The 21,790-nt window shown below is 41.8% G+C and overlaps 2 protein-coding genes and 1 long non-coding RNA gene across 6 annotated transcripts in view; 1 reads left to right on the top strand and 2 right to left on the bottom strand.

Annotated features, from left to right (window-relative positions):
• ankrd13b (ankyrin repeat domain 13B) overlaps positions 1-15,454 on the top strand; it is a 41,447-nt gene extending 25,993 nt beyond the window's left edge. Inside the window, exons 5-15 of one of the 2 annotated variants that reach the window (XM_077541868.1) lie at positions 240-383; positions 972-1,212; positions 4,799-4,865; positions 5,538-5,619; positions 6,343-6,407; positions 6,534-6,670; positions 9,438-9,595; positions 9,742-9,930; positions 11,559-11,722; positions 13,186-13,262; positions 13,764-15,454. In XM_077541868.1, coding sequence (XP_077397994.1) covers positions 240-383; positions 972-1,212; positions 4,799-4,865; positions 5,538-5,619; positions 6,343-6,407; positions 6,534-6,670; positions 9,438-9,595; positions 9,742-9,930; positions 11,559-11,722; positions 13,186-13,262; positions 13,764-13,968 — 1,529 coding nt within the window. In that variant the 3' untranslated portion in view covers positions 13,969-15,454. Of the gene's footprint in view, positions 1-239; positions 399-971; positions 1,213-4,798; positions 4,866-5,537; positions 5,620-6,342; positions 6,408-6,533; positions 6,671-9,437; positions 9,596-9,741; positions 9,931-11,558; positions 11,723-13,185; positions 13,263-13,763 lie in introns of both variants that reach the window. The other variant, XM_077541867.1, reaches the window with a different exon arrangement.
• On the bottom strand, positions 4,814-9,960 carry LOC144033651 (uncharacterized). Its single transcript, XR_013288027.1, has 3 exons — positions 9,736-9,960; positions 9,424-9,578; positions 4,814-5,588 (listed from the first exon to the last, which is right to left on the bottom strand). It is a non-coding gene; the product is annotated as an uncharacterized LOC144033651 (long non-coding RNA).
• A 1,136-nt stretch (positions 15,455-16,590) lies between the features above and the next one.
• The window catches only part of ssh2a (slingshot protein phosphatase 2a), a 40,711-nt gene continuing 35,511 nt past the window's right edge, over positions 16,591-21,790 (bottom strand). For all 3 annotated transcript variants that reach the window (XM_077541482.1, XM_077541479.1, XM_077541480.1), the window contains 4 exons: positions 21,479-21,625; positions 21,190-21,390; positions 20,304-21,102; positions 16,591-19,185 (listed from right to left, as the gene is read on the bottom strand). In XM_077541482.1, the coding sequence (XP_077397608.1) occupies positions 17,929-19,185; positions 20,304-21,102; positions 21,190-21,390; positions 21,479-21,625 (2,404 nt within the window). In that variant the 3' untranslated portion in view covers positions 16,591-17,928. The remainder of the gene's footprint in view (positions 19,186-20,303; positions 21,103-21,189; positions 21,391-21,478; positions 21,626-21,790) is intronic.

The following is a 21,790-nucleotide window of genomic DNA, read 5'->3' as shown; positions in this document are numbered from 1 at the left end:
CTATGTGATCTTGTGTGATCTATCTTAATGTGATCTATCGTAATGTGATCTAATGTAATCTATCGTAACGTAACATGATCTGTCGCAATGAGATCTATCAAAAAGTGATCTAATGTGTTCTATTATAATGTGATCTTGAGTGATCTACTGTATCTTAATGTGATCTAAGGTAATGGGATGTAATCTAAGGTGATATTATGTGGTCTAATGTGATCTAATGTATTTCTATTTGTCCTCAGTGCCCCTTGTGTCTCGTATCTGTCCCAGCGACACCTACAGGGTTTGGAAGAGTGGTCAGTGTCTCCGCGTTGACACTACTCTCACCGGGTTTGAGCAGATGACCTGGCAGAGAGGAAATCGGAGCTTCATTTTCAGGGGACAAGGTCAGATTTGTAAATGTACGACCTACACTCTGAAAGATCATCCCAATAAATGTCAGAATGACATTGCAGTAGCTAATTCTGTGTCAGAGTGGCAATTTACAAGCTAAGCTGATATTTCCACACATACATCAGCCAAGTTTCTCAAGCACATTCTGCTATTTGTTCATCACAAAGGATGTAAGTGTGAAATGAAACAAATCCCAAAGTAATGCAAGTGTGACTGTGTCTGCATTTTTCCTCAACGATGCTCTCTCTTCCCCAGCCCCCTTCTTTGGGATGACTTCACAACTCTTTGTACTCATTCTTCTCCCATGGCTCCACAGTGCTCATTTTATATTTATCTTTGGTCCTCTTAAATAATTTTTCATCTTCTGACCTTTTCCTGGCCTCATCTTAGACTGTCTAAGTGTTCTCCCACTCTGTTTCCTCTTGCTGTGCTCATGTGAACCTATCATAACATGTTCCCTCTTCAAATCAATCCCTGCCGCACCATTTGCACACTTAGAGCTACTACATGTATTGTCGTCCATTTTGCACGCTTTAACTGCCCTAACGTGACGTCCCGCGCATCCTCTTCTCACATCCCAGACTCCAACGCAGAGGTGATCGAGGTCGACCACGACAGGCAGCTGGTGTTCTGTGAGACCTTGTGCGTCTCGTCTCTCACAGCGCTTTCACCCGGCCGGGGGAAAGGCGGCGCCTGCAGCGGTACGGCTGCCGGTTTGGGCCTACTGGGGGGAGCGCAGCCCAGCGATGAGCAGGTGGCGGCCCGACTGTCTGCCGCTGTGGTGACCACTCAGCTGGACACTCGCAACATCGCCTTTGAGAGGTCAGCAACACACTTTTGTGACTTTATTTAGTACTGTGCTATCTCAAATACTGGACACTGGAGACTTGACACTCATACATACACATACTCACACATTTAGAGCGGTTTAGAGGACCACACAGATTCAAATTGAAAACCTTCTTGATGTGGTTAATTACTTACCAGTGAGATACACTTTCATAATTTACTGTCCATGTTATATCATATCTACATGGATTTGGTAAAAACGATAGTTGTTGCCCTTAACTCATTTGCTCCCAATAACGTGAAAATACGTTTTTTTTTTAATGTTTTAAGTGTCCCTAAGACGTATTTATACGTTTTTTGTTTTTTTTGTTTTTTTGTTTTTTTTATGCTAAAGAATACAGAAGGCTTTGATGCAGCCTCTCAACTGCAAAGAACAGTTGCAGAAATGGTAATTATTACACAAACGGCCAGCAGGTGGCAGCAGAGCAAAGGAGATCAACCATCTAGAAAAAAAGCTGAATTACTTACAATTTTAAATAGATTTGTGAAAACTGATGAAACTTAGCTCTCTTCTAATGCTAATTGCTGCAAAACGGAAACAGATAGAAACACACTTTTTTTTCCTGATGAAAGAAGAGACTTTAATCTTTCTTTTGATAGGTGCTTTTATAGCAATAGAACACAATATTCTGTGGGCCTTGCAAAATCAGTCAAAATCCAGTAAAACAGGAGCGAACGGGATTGCTTCTGTGAAAATGGCTGGGAGTGAATGAGTTAATGATGGTAGATCGTCAGTATACTGTATATGTATGCCACAACAAACCCACGGCTATTGTCATTGTTATACAACCTGACATGCTTGCAGTTAGCACCGTGGGTGTTGCAGTCTGTTGCCGAAGGAGCCGCTTAAAGCCTCCACTGTCTCATGCAGAGGCTGAGAGGGGTCATGCATCATTGATGTCCGTTTTTTTTTGTTTTTTTTTTAAATAACCTCCTCTCACCCACTTCTTCAATGGCCTTGTTGAAGGTACTGAATCTCATCAACGCAAATCCTTCTTTATTGAAAAATTATTATTATTTTCAAATTCAAGATAGAGGTATACTGTTTAGGCTTGATGAGTCTCTTCCCAAACCTCTCTGTGCTTAATGTTTCACACATACCACACATTCATTGGCTCAGCCTCTAAAGCATACGTTTGCATTTATCACAGTGTCTTAAAAGCCAATTACACCTCCGAAATTACACCGACTTAAATATAGCAAAATAAAATTGGAATCTGAAACATCAACAAGACATGATGGCAACTCAACAGCCTCCTACTTAAACCTTCAATTAAGGACAGTTTCTCAAATGTGAAGCAAGCTCTAATGAAAAAGACAAGGTAATAAATTAAATTTATCTCCCTAATCCCCTCTTGACACTGAAGTAATTTATTACAGCCCACTTGACTCGCTGTCTTTAAGTATAATCCTTCATGGCATTCATTTCTTTACACAAGTCTGACCATTTGGACACAGACAGAAAGAGATGTTCAAAGTAGACTGAAAGCAATGTGGAGATGTGGTAAGGTTGCGAAGTGTCAACCGTGCATTTTGCTTGTCAGTGCTCCCTTTCCACGTACATGCTAATTATTTATTTAGAATGCATGTGAGCAAGCCACGATGTGAAGCGCCACACACGGGTTGCATATCTTTAGACGACCATGACAAGAAAAAACAGTAACAGGCTACTTTTTAAAACTCATTCACTGCCAGTCATTATAGAAAATTTTTACATTTCCAATACTCACGTGATATTACATTCAATAATTATATATAAACCGAATCTACCAAATAACAGAATAGACTCCCTACTTTTTGTCCCGTCCCGTTCTTTTATAATTGACAGCAGAAAAATGTAGGTTTGCCAAAATACAGCCATTTCTCCCATGGACTCTGAAACTGTGTTTATTTCCTATAAAAGGGGGCAATGATGTCATCTACCGGTGGTTGGGCATCAGTAAAGTTGTTTCCAAGTTTGATATTTACAGTGGAGCATGCTCAGATTCGCCCCCATTTAGCACCGCTCTAAAAAATACAATTGACAAGTATACTTATCAAAGGCAGTGAATGAGTTAAAGGGACAGCTTGTAGAGATTTTTTACACCTAGTGGTGAACTAATAGAATGCAACCACCTAAGTTTGAAGCACGCGCACTACAGTGTATTACTGCGTTCGCTAAATTTGTCTCCTTTGGGTATCAGTAGCAGAAAGATGGTGGTGAACATGCCAATGCTGATGTGATAGAATTTTGCATATTAGTGAAATTGATAAGTGGGGTTTTCAAATTCATGAGCCTTGAAAAATCCAAAATTTCTACACACTGTCACACTTAGAGACTTGATTATATTATGACCCTCCATGTGTTCACCAATGAACTATTTGATTTTTGTGCTCTTTCAATATTATTTTAAGATGACAAAAATTGTACCAATGTTTTTTTTTTTGTTTTTTGTTTTTTAGTTTTTCCTTGCCCTTTTGTGGTTTGGTCAGGGGATGTAGTTACTATTTGTCAATTGTGGGCATGTGAAGCCCTTTGAGACTTTTGTGTGATTAAGGGCTATATAAATAAACTTGACTTGACTTGACATGAAAGCACTAGCTACTAGGAAAGTAGTAATTGGTGTCAAGGAAGTATGTTAACTCATTTGCTCCCAAAAATGTATAAAAACGTTCTATTTTAATTATTGCTGTGGTCCCAAAAATGTATATATATGTTTTTTTTATGCTAGCGCATACAGAAGGCTTTGATGCAGCCTCTGACCTGAAGAGGTCGCTTAAAGCAATGGTAGTTATTACAAAAAAGGACCAGCAGGTGGCAGCAGAGTATAAGGGCCATGTTGCAACAAGCTCTTTTCTTCAGTGTTTTCAACAGGTTTTGTGAATAATGATGAAACTTAGCTATACTCTAATGCTAATTACTGCAAAACCGAAACTGATACAAATATACTTTTTTTTCCTGATGAAAGAAGAGACTCTAATCTTCCTTCCTTCCTTCCTTCATTTTTTCATAGCAATAGAACACAATATTCTGTGGGCCTTGTAAAATCAGTCAAAATCTAGTAAAACAGCTGGGAGCGAAGGTGGTTGCTTCAGTGAAAATGGCTGGGAGTGTATGAGTTAAAGTGAAACTATATACTACATATATATATCCTGACAGAACAGCATCTTGTTTGTCGGGGAGAAGCGACATTTAGCCCGAGTTGTTACGAGTTAGTTATTTAGCTCACTCTATTGACCATACCATTCACCCTATAGCATCATCGTGGAATATACATGTGCACTTGTAGTGCATTTTTTTCATCTAATCAAATTTATTTGTATTTCTAAATAAATAATATAATAAAAAGACAATTGTTCCTTTCCCATATTTAAGGTCACACTGCACCAAATAGTTAACATTCTTTTAATATGAAGCAAGATTAGGACCATATTCCGCGTGCAGCACTATATTAGGGACATTGAACAAAAAATTATCCCTTTTCTTTTTAGGACAAAATAAGGATCTGAGAATAATTTAAAACAAAACAGCATGCATTTTCTGGAGGTGGTTTAATGATGCAAAGTCTGTTGATTGCAGGAACAAGACAGGCATTCTGGGCTGGAGGAGCGAGAAGACGGAGACTGTGAACGGATATGAAGCCAAGGTAGAGAGAGCAGCGACAGGCTGTTGAATCTCTCACACTGTCCAGAAAATCCAAAGATGTCAAAACTCACTTGATATTTCCTGCAATTTCACCTCAACATAGGCGCTTTCCAGAAGAATTCTGAAGTTATTTTATATGCTATTTTATTTTATCACCAGAATGCACGTCAGCAGTGTCCCTTAATGGCCTTGAATAAAGGGTAGAGAAAAAGATGTTTCTATTGTGACTTAGACAAACAATATAGATACTCTGGACCTCATTTGTTTGCTCAAGCGCCACGAGGGATCGATGGGAGACAAGTGTCACATATCGAGGGCCATCAATCACCAGTGCTTTAAAAGCAATTCCGACAGGCCTCAGCAGTAATTGCTATTTTCTACGTCGCTGATTTAGAGATCGGGACATAAATGGACACACTCAGTCGAGCTTGCTTTCCTCTGCTGTTGTGGTTTGACATATTTGATTTTCATATATAGCCTGATGATGCTACAGGATGAACATCATGATAGGCTAGATTCTTAGAGAGTATTGTTTATGTTTTTCTTTTTTCTTTTTTTTACAATTTTATTATAGTCATAAAAACAAGTCGTTATTCAGCATTGCACCAAGCAGTCGTTTGGTGCTTTATTGCTTGCTCATCACCATCATTTTCATCTTTCCTTCCGTTTTCAGGTGTATGCCGCATCAAATGTGGAACTTATCACCAGGACCAGAACGGACCACCTGTCGGACCAGAACAAGAACAAGATTAAAGGTTTCCTTGAATTTATCAGCTAATATTGGATGCTGTCACCTGGCGTCTTAACAGAGCAACAGCAATTGACACCCTGTGCTTTTGTGACCTACAACGTTAAGCACCGTATCATATCTGAGCCTCCCAGGCAACAAATACATCCCCACTGTCTTTGGAGACTCGCTTTTGGGTCATACACAAGGCAATTCAATGTGCTTTACACAAGCAAAGACACAAACCTGCAAGCATCAATAAACAATACTTCACAACATTCAGAAAAACAAAGTAGATTAGAAAATTCCATAAAGAACATTGACAACGGCAACGTTAAAAACATTTAAAGGTAAAGTAAAGAGATGAGTAGTTGTCTAAAATAATTAAAAGGGAAAAACAGACTATTTAAAAAATTTTAGAAGACGTAAATCAAAGGTACAGGGATAAAAAGCAAAGTTTTTAACAATGATTCACACTCGGGGATGACTTCACTTCTGTTGGCAACTTATTTCATTTGTGTGCAGCATAACAGCTAAATGTAGCCTCACCATGTTTACGTCGAACTCCACTAATTGACCCAAGTCTGCAGATCTCAGATAGGTTTATATTATAAGTTATAGTTAGTAATTATTTTCTTTTTCCCACAATTAACTGACAACCATCAAGGTAATATTTATATATACAGTATGTACGAGAATTTTTTTTTACATTTATTTTTAACTCTTTCATTGGCTGTTTGTGTCTGAGCAGGCGGGAAGACTCCACTGCAGAACTTCCTCGGGATTGCAGAACAACACATGGGCCCAAACAACGGGGTGAGTCGTGGCATCTTGAATTCATTCATCTTGTTTGACAATCATGTGCTTCTGTTGGCCAACAAGACATACGTATATTTTTGTTAATATTTGTTTATATTTCCTGTACGTTCCTGGGCTCTGCAGGCCCTCGTGACCCAGATGTCAACTCCGGCGGTGACCAACCCTGCGGCGCTGAGCGCTGAGGAATACTTCAATCCCGGCTCCTCTCCCACACTGAGGGACATCGGCCACCCGTGCCAACTCACCACCAAGACGCAGAGGTGAGGCAGCAGTGCTCCAGCTGACACAAAAGCAGGGAGAAGCAGCCAGGCATGCGCTGACTGATGTCGCCGTGTAAACCCGGCCGCCAAGTTGCTGTCAAGCTGACAAGCTACAAAGAACAAGTGTGATTTCCCGACATTTATGCCTTGATTGTACTTATGAGGCTGCATTGGCCAAATACGATTCTTATTAGCATCTCCAAATAATAACACGTCGTAATAGCCATCCATTTTCTATACTGCTGCTTGTCCTCATTATAATTTCAGATGATATGGAGACAAGCCCATCTGACTTTGGATTAGTCCCCAGCCGATAGCAGGGCACGTATACAGCAGATAAATGAGCATTCATGCTCACATTCACATCTACAAACAATTTAGAGCAGCCAACTTGTTTATATTTTGTAGTCATTTTTGAAAAAGTGCTACAGAATAGTTTTGTGTTACAGGCAAAGATTTTTCAAGATTTTGTCATGGTCTGTGGCCTTAAAGCCCATTAGACTGAATGCGCTGATCAGCAACTGAATGTCATCTCCACATTCAAACCCAAAACAAAAGAAAACTTCACTAATATGACCATTTGTAAAATAGTTGCTTGATGATTATTAAAGTTCATAAGTTGGACACCAAACAAAAGTGCAAGAAACAATTTAAAAAGTCATATTTGTTCACCATTGTGTTTCGAAGAAAGATTGTGTTGTTGTCGTAAATTATTTATCTGTATGCCCTGTAATTGGCTGGCAACCAGTTCAACTCAACTCAACTTTATTTATAAAGCACTTTAAAACAAGCATTGCTGTATACAAAGTGCTGTACATGAAACAGAAATTGTCGTGCAGTAAAGAATAAGATAAGAAAAACAAGAAGAAAGCAAACATTTTAAGTGAGTCTTCAAGTAATTGTTTTTCGTATACAGTATATAAACCAGTTTATTAGGTTTCACTGTACCCACCCACTTCCACCTTTTTTAATTAAAACTACCCTTGCCAACCCTCTCAAATGTCATTCTTAGTACAATACCATTGGCTGATGAAAAATGGATGGCAGGCCACACAGTCACAAAAAACAAACAAATAATACATTTTACTTAAGTTAATTAAATTATTATTTGATGTATTATTATTATAATTATTATTTAATTAATTCAATAAATTGGACCAATAGATGAATGCAGTGTACATGACATTTGCGTGTCTAAACCGATAAAAACGCATAATTTAGATGATGATAACGCTTCTGGTTCATGATTGGATCCTAGCTAACCAATCACAATCGCAAGTTGATTTGGATGATGTTCATGTTAAAAAGATGTCACATATAAGCTTGGTAAGTTTACAACACGTTATAGCCATACTATCCTGGCGTCCACTACAACAAATACAAACATGTGATAATCCCCAAAATATTTTTCCATGTTGTTCTTATGTGGGAAAAGAAACAAAATCTTTTTTTTTCCCCCAGCAGAAAAAATGCGAATCTGAAGGGGTTTTAAGCTTAAGGTCCATTCATTATGATTTATTTATCACATTATCAGACCGCAATAATACTGTAATATTCAAACCAAAACGTCCTCCGCAGCTAGAGAAAATGCACTTTGCATTTTGGATTCCAACACACAGCTGCTTAATAGATGACCAGCCAGCATTTCAGTGCATCTGGTTGCTGTGGAACATCTATGAATGGCTTCTTGTGCTACTCAGAATTCGAACCGCTCATGTTGCTTTTGATTGTCGTGTCATATAAGTGACAAGAATCCTGCTTTGCATCTTGATTTGAAGATTTCACTGTTTTTATTTTTCTGCAGTTGTTCTTAGCTCTGAATTTGAAGGAAATATCTCTTCAAAATTCGAGTGCTTCATCTCATAAGAAACTGGAGCTCTTCATCACATCACAGCCAAAGTCTCCTTTGCATATTTATAGGGCATGGATCTTGTGCTTGTTCATTCAGTCCATTCTTCTTAGACTTACTGACTTTTACTTTCCTCTCGTAGCAGCAAACTTGGAACCCGTCATTTTCATGCAATCCTATAATGTGTAAAGTGTCAGTGGAAGTTGAAAATTGCACTCGCAGCAGTGAACTTGGTGACCTAGTCACAGGCTGTCTGTGTTTTCTTGGCATGGAGACAAGTGCCGCTTTACACGTGCTGACCCAACCAAAACACGAGTGAAAGAAAGCATATTTCAATTCGTCTCCTGGTCTGCTGCCAGTGGCCTTATGGCCTCACTTCTACTCATAGAATGCTCATAAACTGAAAATGAGACGGATTCTGAAAACATGAAATTGACTTGGCAGTATACAGAGGCTGAAATCGCAATTTAACGGGGCAAATATTTAGAATTCAGGTTGTAAATGTAGGACAGGCCTTGCACTGCTAGACTGATAGCTGCGATAAAAGCAAACAGTGTTTTAAAAGGGAGCTCATAACAAGCAGCATCCAGGTACTGCTTTCTGTCGACTTGACTGCACTGGCCTCTTTGTCATGATTAGTATTCAGCTCACTGTTCATCGCTGCGTAATTCAAGGCGACATCACATGATGAGGTGGAAATCTGTAAGGCTGCTTTCAATGCCACACTCATTAACTGATCCATTTCCAATTTAGGCATCGATCGGCGCAACACGAATCAGAGACGTGTCACCGTTAACACATTCTCTGATCTATGCCTATGGAAGCAATAGTCAGGAAGTAAAACACACAAACGAGGACCTTAAGTGTTGACTAAGCCAAACGATAAGCCATGTTAATTATTCACCGTCTTTTGTCCAGATTCAAAGCAAAGCTGTGGCTGTGCGAGTCCCATCCTCTATCGCTGGCAGAACAAGTGGCTCCAATCATCGACCTGATGGCCATTTCCAACGCTCTGTTTGCCAAGCTGCGGGACTTCATCATGCTGCGCTTGCCGCCCGGCTTTCCCGTCAAGATCGGTGAGTGACGAGGAAGTCAGGTGAAAGGACAAACAAAACACAAGAAGCAGTAGGAGGAAAGTTAAGAGGCAGTGAAGGAACAACAAAAGCTTTTTTTGAAAAAGGCTGAAAATGCCTCAAATGTCATTTCTTCCACCCACCTGCAGAGATCCCGCTGTACCACATCCTGAATGCCAGGATTACCTTCAGCAACCTGAACGGATGTGAGGAGGGGGCAAACGTGCGCCCGGACAACGAAGCTGCGGTGGAAGGGGGCGGACAAAGGTACAACCTGAGGACGGATACCCCCTCGCCTGGCAGCGACTCCTCCAGTGTCTCCAGCTCCAGCTCCACCAGTGAGGACACTCACTCACTCACTCACTCACTCACTCACTGATACCCGACGCGAGAATTTACTTTTATTCTGGGAAAAAAAAGAACGAAAGAAAGAAATAGACAAAAATGGACATTAGTGTTTTCCACAGGACAGCGACGATATGCAGATCAATGCCTTGGAGTGCTTTTATTTTGAAGTTGTTCCCGGCAGCGTGTCGTGGCATAATGGCTGACTTGACTCGCCTTACAAAATGTGTTTGGGGTGTTCCTATTGCTGTCAAAAGTTCTTGCAACCGATATCAGCAGCACAACGTCCTGAAATCACTTTCAATCGCCAATTAAGTGTGCTAAAAAAGACTTAATTTTGAGGCGACTAGTTGTGGTAGTGGCTAGTAGCGCTAGCAGCTAGCAGGACGAGCTAGCTGATCACATTTCACAGGCAGTTTAATAGACGTAAATTACACTACACACTTTGATACTGATCACTTTAACAAATGTGCTAGTGTAGTAAGTAAAATCGCTACTGTGATTTTGACTTTGTCTCTAGAGATAAAAATAGCGTGCTCAACAGTTTAAATTTAAGTTAAAAAATGTTGATTAGCTAAAAATAAAAACCAGTTGGCTGTTCATTATTAAGTGATTTTTTTGGGGGGTGACTTCTGTACTAATTTATTTAACCAAGAAAAATATATATTTTTATTTATGTTTTTATTAAAATACCCAATTATTCAATAGCATTTTCAGTAGGATATCCAAATATGAAAATACTCAATAGCTGTAGCTCTACCGCTAGCTTAAAGCTAAGACTATGCAAAATATCATAGAGAGGCTAATGATTAGCATCAATAGTTGCAGTGAACAGAAAATGATTAACACATGTACTGTAGACAGACAATAAACTGCGAAAAATGACTATTATCACGGCAGCATTTGTGAAACTCTTCTTTGTACATGTACTATATATGTAGTATACTATGTAGTATACTGCCCCCTGGTGGCCCAAGGTTCACACACCAGAAGAGGCATAGAAGGGCTGGAACGGATTAACAGAATTTGCATTCATTTTAATGGGAAAAGGTGAATTCTGGGAAATATGCTTTATTTACAACCGTCTTCCGCTGGCAAAATGTGTCAAAGCAATGTCACGCCAGTTGTTATCATTGGTCGTTATTTGCACATTACCTCCACCTACTGGACTGGAGTGGAATCACCTAGCACATAATCTTTTTTGAGTCACAGACATATTAGGGATTATAGTAAAAATTGTTTGTTTGTTTGTTTTTAATATAAGCAATTTGCCACCAAACTTTTTAAGTTGTTTTTTGCTGAGTCATCTTCTACACTGTAGACTCTACAATATATGGCTTGATCACAACTCCAGAAGCCTTCATATAAAACAACGTGTGTGTAGTATAGCTCTTCAATATGCTGCATGAAAATGTGTGACTTAGCCAAATGAAAAATCGCTCGTCTGAGTCGTGCAGGGATTTTTAAGGGAAAAGGGACATGCCTTGACTTTGTTACATTCAACATTTTGGTCTTCTTTCCAACCAGTGTTAGTTCATCCTCACACTTGAGTGTAATGCCATCAATGTCCGATGACACCTTTCCCATCTTCTGCCCTTTCGCCTTCCCCCCGTATGTGCAGTGTCATGTCGAGCCGGCGAGATCCCCCCCTGTGTTTTTGAGCCCCCGTCTGGATACACCATGCTTGGAGGCAAGCAGAGAGACAGCATGAGGGAGGAGGAGGAGGACCTGCTGCAGTTTGCCATTCAGCAGAGTCTGCTGGAGGCCGGCTCGGAATACGATCAGGTGAGTGCGTGCGTGTGACGTCCGTGCCCCACTCGTGCTTCCCCTCACTGACCTTCTCTCAACTTTTGAAAGCACGTGATGACCTGTTCAATATGTTTGTGTTTGCCTACATAGAACATGGTATAGAACATACCATTGTCAATTTTTTTTTTAAGGGGGTTTGACTTGCTGTTTAAACATCTCTGCAGGATGTTGGTCACCTCTGCTAAAATCAGCTATGTCATTAGTGAAACAGATCAATCAATCAATTTCTAACCCTGTAATGAAATTATTAATCGATTTGTTTAAATTGTTCACGTTTTATGAGAACAGTTAAACCAATGGGTCATTATTTTAGGAAGGTAACATTATTTTTTCAATTATTATTATATAAGGATATTATATATTATTGGAATTTTATCAGTTTTTCGAAGAATTGTTTGGGTTGACAAATAACTGTATTTTATATATGATATACAGTATATTATTTTTTATAACTACAATTTTCCAAGCTATTTATGCCAAGAGATTTGTCTCAAAATTGGTCACAACTTCACACAAATATATTAGACTATAATATTAACGTTGTAAAGAAGCTCAATATTTGCAAATAAGTCATGATAAATGCCTACATAAACACACAACATGAAGAAATGTGAAAATTGTGCATTTGTGGATCTGAAAAACAAGTGAAAATCAGAAATATATTTGTCAGGGTTACCTGTTTGACACTCAGTCCAGGGCTCGCGAGGAGAGAGGAGAGGAACTGACTGATACAATTCACTCCTGCACTGTCTGAAGATTCCTCTCCTAACCCTCTCTTTTTATTTGGTTTTCCACGCCCTTTCCACGCCCCTAGTTACATGGGTGTTCAAACCCTAAAAATGCAAATGCAAGGCACAGTTGGAACACAGTGTACTTGTTCGTCTACGTGTTGTGCATGTGGGTGGAAGATTGCTGAGTACGTGTGGTCAAGCAATCATTTCTTAACAGAAAACAGGCGACCTCAGCAGACTGGCTCGAACCATTCTGCTGTGTTAGATGTGGTTCTTCAGCTTTTTGAGTCATCTTCAAATAGCCAGGCTATGTGAATGTGAGTGGGAACAGAGCAAAGCATTCTTCATTGCAAGCAGAAGTAGTTCTTTTTGCAAGCAAAGCAGTCTTTATTGCAAACAGAAGCAGTTCTTCATTACAGCAAATATATGATAAGATAACATAATGGCTAGGCTATGTTGTTTTTTTGTTGTTGCTGATTTGGAATGAGATGCCAGATAAACATAGTACCTGAATAATAAAAATTTGAGCGAGTTGATTTTTGTGGGGGGAAAAAAATGCTCAAATGGGTTCTTGCACTTAATGTTTTTCTGTTCGGTAGTTTTGTGGCATCCTTGAATGGTCATTTTTAGGCATGAACCAGTTGATGATGAAGGCTGGATCTCAGTTGTTCATTCCATCCCAAATGACTTGCTGCCATCTGTTTGTAGGTGACCATCTGGGAGGCGCTGACCAATAGCAAGCCAGGAACACACCCGCTCTCTTGTGATCCAAGTCGCCTGGAGAGGTCAGCCAATCAATGATTGCGTATTGTTTGTCTTTCTTCGCACCCAATACCAAGTCAGTCAATAAGAGAAACTTTGATATGGCACACAAAAAACATTTCAAAGCTTTCATGGGGACTTTGCATCCTGCCCACATCCCTCCTCCACATCCGACTTCCTGTCACTGTTTTGCTTGATTGTTTTTCTCTTCCTCTTTTCATCTTTCCATCCATCCCTGACTCACATCCTGTATTTTTTTTCTCCTCCTCCCGCGCTCCCGTCAAACGCGCAAGCGCGTGTTTGGAGAGCGAGCGGCGGAGATGACAGTTTCCTGCTTCCACAGTCAGCAGATGTTGACTTTGCCTTGTTATCGTTCTCTCGCTGTCGTCCCTGTTTGGAGACCGGCGGATGGGCACTTCCACTTCCTCCTTCTCAACACGCGCGCTTGCACCCAGAACACTCAAACCGACAGTTTAATCAACTCATCTCCTATTCATGACATTGTCTCGTGTGGTCGTACCCAGGATCCCCCAAACGAAGCCTCGCTCCCCCTCCAGCCTGTCGTCGACCCCCTCCAAGAAGCAGCAGTCGAGCGGCTGCAACTACGACGAGCAGCTGCGCATCGCCATGGCGATGTCGGCCCGGGAGCAGGAGGAAGCCGAGCTGCGGCGACGGAAGGAAGAGAAAGAGCTGCTGCACATCATCCAGCTGTCGCTCATGGAGAAGTGAGACGGGCGAAAAACGTTGGAAGCACATTTGGATGTGGACAGAACAAAAAAAAAAAAAACTAACAAAAAAAAATGACTGTTGTGCTTTCTCTGATGATGATGATGGTGCCAATGCCAGTTTACAATCAACACCTGTTTAGACAAAAGGCCGACTGTAATTCAGCTAGTGGAAGTGACATGTGAATGTTGAACTTTTGACCCATAGTAACGATAATGATAAAAGTTGCTGAGCTGTAGTTGTGTTTTTTTTTACTTGCACAAAATCCAAATGTACTGTATTTACACTGTGGTTGGCTCACAAGCTGGAGCACAAAGTGAACTGCACAGATCTGATTTTATTTCCCCATTACAGTTAATGCACTGCACTGCAATCGGATGCGAGCCAAGGCGTGATCTGTTTCAAACATTCTGCATTTACTTGTAATCAGTCATACTGTTTTGACACTCGACATATTTATGAATGAAGTCCACCTTCCACCTTCCACATCCGCAGAGCGCCGAATCTGATCCACTACCTGCGCTACTAGTTAGACCTGGTTTTATCGAGTCTAAAATCTAGTCTAATTAGCGATGCGCTGATGAGGCAGAAACTAAATTCACTATCATGCTAGACTAGACTTGCCAGAAATTAAGTTGCGCCCGTTTTTAGACCGAGCACAGTCTGCTTTCTGTTATCAAATTGCCAGATGTGCTGAAGGTGTGCCCCCCACAAAAAAAACTTAAGACTTAACTTGCCCTGCTAATAAAATGGAGATGTTTTTATGTCGAGTGCATGGGCACCTTTGTTTATATGTGCCCAGCTAACAGCCTCTCACAAAACACTCTAAAACAGTTGAGTCAAAAGAGGGTTAAGAATGGACCGATCCACTACTGGGGTCAATTTGACTCAGCTTTTTGGGTATTCAGCATAAAACGTGAACACAATTTAGTTGTTTTGTAAAAAACAACACATAAAGTTGGGTCAAATTGACCCAAATAGTGGTTAATTCCATTTTGACCCAAATTAGACTATTTTTGACCCAACTCAAAAAACAGTTGAGTAAAAAATAACCTAATTTGGGTCAATAATGGACTGATCCACTACTTGGTTCAATTTGTTCAAAGTATTCTCCCAGTCATTTTCTTTATTATTTTTTTTGCACAAAATGACCCAGTTTTATTTATTTGTTTATTTTTAATATACAAAATTTGGGGGATAGTGTTTTATGCAAATCAATTCAGAAAATTGGTCAAATTGACCCAAATAATAGACAGCCCCCCCCCCCCCTTTTTTTTTTAAACCCAAATTATTATTATTATTATTGTTATTTCTTTATTTCTTTTTTTTTTTTTACCCAACTCTGAAAACATTTGGGCCCGAAATAACCCATTTTGAATCAATAATTGACTGATCCACTGCTTGGTTCAATTTGTTCAAAGTATTCTCCCAGTTTTTTTTTTTTTTTTTTTTTCTTTTTGGACAAAACAACCCAATTTTATTATTATTGGGTTTTTTTTTTGGGGGGGGGGGGCTTTGTTCAATTTTCAGGATTGTTTCATGCAAAATTACTATTTTTTTTTAGGGGGAGTTGTTTTGTGCAAAGCAACTAAAAAAAATGGCGCTAGTAGTAGATCGGTCCATTTTGGACCCAACTATTTTTTTTTTTTTTTAAGTGAAAGTTAGCTAAATGAATGAATGGATGGATAACGTCTTTGTTTTATTGTAAAGGCAGAATTTTTGATGCAACTCATACATTGGACCACATTATCGGTACCCAAACAAATGTCTGATGCGTATACAACTGTACTCACAATCTACCAATATGGTAGATGGTAGGCATCTTGAACATTCTCATCTCCAAAATGGTAATGAGATGTTTTTGAATGTAAATAACCGAAACGACAGACCTACAGTTTTGATACACATACATTTGAAGTCGTACTTTTTTCACCGATAGCAGCACAACTTGAGAACCATCCTGCTCCTCTTTAATTCACTTTTTTTTTTTAATCACTTCAAATGTTTTTATGGGTATGCTAGTCAAATAAACGAACGTCTTTTAAGAAGTGTCTGGGTTTTTTTCTTTTAATTATTGTCCTAATTGCGCAGGTGGTTCCACAGAGAAGGCTCCATGTTTCTTCCCAGTAATTTGTACAGCTTTGCTCGAATAAAAAGAAATATCAGAAATTTCTGGTCAACTTGTTATTGTAACATAACGAACAGCTAATATAAATAATTTTACCCCCTTTGTCTAATCCACTGAAGTAGATTTGATTCGCAAAAATCTAACGAATGACTTTCATCTGCTCCTCACTCCCTCCCAACCAAGTGGAGCTGTGATGTCTTTTAAAGTACCTCATAATAAAGTAGATTTAATGTCACCCTCTCCTGGTTAAATAATTGAGTAAGAGAGCAGGAGAGAGGGGGGCCCGGTGGCCTCTATCAGTGTTTAATTAGCCACATGAAGGAAAAGGTAAAATGTCAGCACTGACAGACTCCCCACTGAGACGTGTGGCTGATTCACCCGCAGACGGCATTTACGATTCTGACCCGGCAAGATTAAGTTCTTTTTTTTTTCACTGTCCGGCAGATGGCAGTAGAGGTCAAGCATGTCAGTGTCGTGAGAAAGAAGTCAGACTCCAGTCAAAACAAGCCAACTATATTTATTAACTGCTAAAGCGCTGAATATAAAAAAGTATTGAACATATTCCGCTTTGCCCTGGTTTAATTAAAATATGAATAAAGACATTTGTCCATTCGTGGAAAAACAAAAACTACGAGACTAACGAGCCTCCATTGACATCAGTGCAAAACATTCTTGGAGATTAGGAAAATGATCAAAACAGTAAAGTGCATGTTTTGAGAAGAAGCCCTCTTGTTGGAGTTTTGCAGTGAAGGTCACACATACATTTACACACACACACATGACCATTTATACATAAAAAAAAAAGGCAACCCAGACATGGAGTGCGTGGTTCATTCATTGTGTGCATGTCAGTCCAGTTCAAACACATCTAGTAGTTGACACGAGGGGCTGCTAGGAACTCACTTCAGGATTACCTCTCACGCAAACACATAATACTGAATGTTCTCACAAACAAAACATGTATTTCAGTGTCTATATGAGCATTTCAGTTGCATGTGGGGTCATCTTGACTTCAATGGAAAGCCATTAAAGCATTTGTTCAATCATTGATATGGGAGGTCTTCATACATCCATCTGTACAAGGTAGAACAAATGTGCCCCCACTAACCTGTATAAAAAAAAAAAAAAAAAATACTTGGGGAAAAAAATATATACTTTTTTTCACTCAGAAAATGTAATTCAATTTTACAAGGAGAGTTTTGAGTACGCTTTACCAGTTTATTGGGGGGGGGGGACACTATACAAGGATATGGACTGAACCGACAACCTACAAGTTGGGAGATATGCCACTCCTGTAGTATGCTAGTATATTGATGGTGTCAGGCAGAGTCCTTATACCTCCAGAAGACCAGTTTTTGGTCTCATTTTGGACACACCAGCAATGCAGTATAGAGGCAAACATCAAGAGTGGCATGGCTCAGGTGATAGAGTCACTGTCTCCCAAGCTGAAGGTTCGTTCCACAACGCTTAAGTAACTCATTTAAAAATAAATAAATAAATAAACTGGTAAATTGTACTCAAAATTCTCTATGTAAAATTTACTTAGAATTTCTGAGTGAAAAAACTTTAGTAGTTTTTCAAGTAAAAATTACTCCCCCCCCCCCCCCCACACACTTTTTTTTTTTTTTTTTACAGTGTACTAGTGCCCTAGTTGTTCTACTAGTGAACTGCAAAAACGAAGAAATACTCTAATGGCATTCCATAAAATCTTCACGACTCCTCATATGTTGACAAGCTCGTCTGATTGCAAACACCTGCTACACATTCCAATGGCACCCTCGGTGCTGAGTCCACTTGTGTGCGTTCCAGTGAGGTCACGTGGCGCACGAGTGAGGTCACATGGTGTTGTACAGCAGTGTGGTGGCGGCGGCGGTGTTGGCGGCGCGCTGCTTCCTCTCGCTGGCTTTCCGACAACGTCTGGAAGAGTGAGCCCTCCCCTGTTGCCGTGGTGACATCACTAGCGGGCCGCCACCGCCGCTGCCACCCCCGCCGCCACCCTCCGGCTCCTCCCGCTCGCTCCTCTCGGGGGATGGCGGGAGGTCTTCACGGCACAAACGTGAACAATTGTTCCGCGCGAGAACTTTCTGCTTCTTCCACGTGTCGTCCGAGTGCGACGGCGACACGGGGGAAGCGTGTTGGGAGTGCGGCGGCGCCGTCCGGGTGTGCTGCCTTAGCTCAAGGTCGTTGAGGTCGTTGGCCGACAATTCCAGGCAGTCCAGTTTGGCCAAGGAGGCCGACCTCTTCATGAGAGACGGCGGGGTGAGGCCCGCCTGGCGGATGCGAGCCTCCAGCTGGACGGCTCGGTGCCATCCGGCCGGCTCCGGCTCATCCGGGCTGGGAGGGGGCTCGGCCTCCATGATGTCCGGCGCCTCCAGGCCGCCGTCGTGGAGGAAGGCCTGCAGTTCTCTCAGTGTCTGCCGAATCCGCTCCAGCTCCTGGCTGCCGCGCGCCAGTCGCTTCTGGGCGGCGCAGTCGGGGCCACAACTCCCACGCACGCCGAGGGGCTCCGGATTCTCATCGGGGTTGGACTCCTGGATTGTCACCCCGTCCAGACTCATTTGGAGCCCATTGTCTGCTTGGGTTCGGGCTGAGGTATGTGGAGATGAGTCCACTGCGCGAGTCTCATACGTCATATGGCTTCGAGGGTGTAGTAGAGCACCAAACATGTGGCTGATGGAGGCGTTTTGGAGGTTGGCTGTTTGGGAGCCGTTCATTTCAGTCTCGGCCTGAGGTCGGCACGGATGTTCAGACATTGGGACAGGAGGGTGCTCGCTGCACGGAGACGGCAGTGGGGAACGCTGCGCCGCCGTCTCCATTTCCTGCCTCAACTTCTGCTCCAGTTGCTCGGTGGCACGCCGTACCGCGCCGGCCGGCAGGTCGCACGGCGGCGGCGAGGGGGACGTCGGGCGATCCGTCGCCTCCGGAGGAAGTGGAAAGCTGGGCGACGGGGGGCAGGAGGCGGGAGAGGTGGAGGAAGCGGTCGGGTGGCTTATGGCTTCAATCTCAGTGACAATATGGCGGACTGATATTCCGTTGTCGTGCTGAGGCAGGTGAAGACTGTCGGGGCTCAGCTTGTCATCGCTAACCTCAGACTGTGGAAAGACAACATGCATTGTGTGAGCGTGTGAATGGAGGCAAGCAATATTTTTGTCTCGGGGTGGGTATCAGTAACTCAATTTTTAATTACAGTTTCATTGTAGACAACAGTAGGGATGTAACAAACGATACTGGCAATGTCGCGATATCACGATATTAAAACATCCATAATATATCGTCGTCATCATGTCTCGATATTAAAAGCAGCACATCTGTTATAGAAGTCGGGTTGATTTCCATTTGTGTAGTTCTAGCACCCTCTGGTGGCTAGATTTTTAGTGCTGTTTAATTTTCACAAGGCATGCTTTGGCCCTTCGATGTTTAAAATCCATGCTAATGGTCAGATGAAGGGGAACACAATATACTTGTGAACCGAGTCAATATGTGTTATTAGAGATTGTCGGTTGTTTACATGCGTATGGCTTCGATGGTGTAGTAGAGCACCAAACATGTGGCTAATGGAGGCGTTTTGGAGGTTGTACATAAGCACAATATGCGTGTTTTTTTTTTTTTAATTTTTATTTTTAGCATGATCTTATTTTTCTTACAATATTGTGACCTTTTCTGTATCACCAACCTCCCCACAACATCGGGATAATTATCGTATCATGACCTTCATATCGTGATAATATCGTATAGTGATGTTTGGATATCGTTACATCCCAACACAACACTTTAGAATTTTATTTTGTATTTTTTTGGTGCACATTTTCTAGCAAATTAGACCGTTTATCAATTTTTGGACAAGAGAGCAATAGTGTATAGTTTCTTACTTGAAGTGAGTGAAGCATAAGAAGTGGAGAAACCCTCTGCTGACCATAAAGAAAAATAGGGATGTTCAATACGCGAGTTCAGCTACTTCGTGTACTTTTGACGTATAAAATTCATTTAACACAATGACAAAAATTGTGAACAAGTGAAGCAAAAGTTGATTTGCCAATTTTTCCAACTGTAGTAGTATTGCAGAGGAGGATTTATTCAAAGTCAGATTTTTCAAAATTGCACTAAATAAAATCCACGAAAAGTGAACCTCGTTATAGTGAGGGAACACTGTACTTTTTTCTCTAAACAAACTACTGTATCGAGACAAGTGAAAATAAAAACAGATCTTTACCTGACTTGTCCCCAGTTCACTCTCTTCGTTTTCCTCACTTCTTCTGTTGTTGTCGCCGTCCATCGAGGGGGTATTTGGCTCTGATAGTTTCTGCGTTCTGTCCTCGTGAGCTAAGCCCAGAAACTTCTCCCTGGCGCTGAAGAAGTCGATGCTGTCCGAGCTGTGATTGGACGAGCCATCCCCGTCGCCGCGCCCGTCGTCGTGAAACACGCTGGGGTTGTTGTTGTCGTCGCTGCGACCCGTTGGGGAAGGCAGCGCGTGTGTGGGTGGGCTGCGCTTGTCACTCGGAGAATCTGACGGCGACTGTTCCGAGGTGTCCGAGGACGTGACGGTGATGGGAGAAAGCTCCTCGGAGCTGTTTTGCTCGGGGAAGTGAAGAAAGAGTTCCAGTGGTTTGTTCTCTATACTGGCCATTGGCGTCATGTGACCCTTGAGAGCACGCTGCACTTCGGGGGTTGGGGGGAGGATGTGGAGTGAGGGGGGAGGACCGGGAAGGACGGCAGGCGCAGTGATGAGAGCGTCCGTGGCGTTGGCCGTTTCCGCCGCCTCTTCAATTGGGGCGTCGTCACAGTGCGTGCGGAGGTCAGAGGTCGACTCGGCGGTGTCGTCGGGTTCGGAAACAAGCGCTTGGAGCACGGCCACGCCCAGGAAGTGATGCAAAGCGGGGGAGGAATTATTGTTGTTGGTCTGAGAGTTGGAGCGTCCCAGGGAGTGAGATGAGGATTTGCACAATTGTTCCGGGCGATCTGATAGGTCGCTATCGGAGTGGGAGCGCCAGAGTTTATTATGCCTCTGTTTGCTGGGGAAAAAAAAACAAATACATCACAAATAAATAACCGTGAGCACCACTATAGGTTACTTTTAGGAATTGGAATAAAAATCCTACCTAGCAAGCAGAATTCCCTGATATTCTTCCAGCTGCTTCATGAAGGAAGGGTTGGGTTTGGTAACAGCTCGTCTCTCCTTCACGTGTTCAAAGGCGGCGTCCAGCGACCAGCCGTACTCCTTCATGGCGTACGCGATCACCGTCGAGGCCGAGCGACTCACGCCCATCTTACAGTGAACGAGACACTTGGCACCGGCTTTCCTATGACAAAAAAATAAAACCACCCATGATTCCTCACCAATCGCTGGGAAACAGATGAGTATGCGTTTGTGTGTGCGTGAAGGCCTACTTGGCTTTGGTAATGAACTTGTAGGTTTCGTTCCAGTACTCCAGCAGGTTGGTGGCCTCCTCGTCGTACACCCTGATGTTGTGGTACTCAAACATTCCCGGGAAGAAGTTGTCGATCTCTCGGGTCACATTGAGGATGTAACGCACGCTAGAGAAGAGATGGCAACCTTTAAATGTCATCATCAAGTCAGATTTTCTGTCCAATGCCACACAACCATTAAGCGTTGATAGGTGACAAAACATGGCAAATATGAGTTTCAGCTTTCTGCTCGGTCTTCTCTTCCTTAAACCTTTGCAGCCACATAGAAAATCT

The sequence above is a fragment of the Festucalex cinctus genome, chromosome 13 (assembly GCF_051991245.1).
Source record: "Festucalex cinctus isolate MCC-2025b chromosome 13, RoL_Fcin_1.0, whole genome shotgun sequence".
Lineage (NCBI taxonomy): Eukaryota > Metazoa > Chordata > Actinopteri > Syngnathiformes > Syngnathidae > Festucalex > Festucalex cinctus.
The sequence above is the reverse complement of the archived record's forward strand: the minus strand, read 5'-3'. Positions and strand labels throughout refer to the sequence as shown.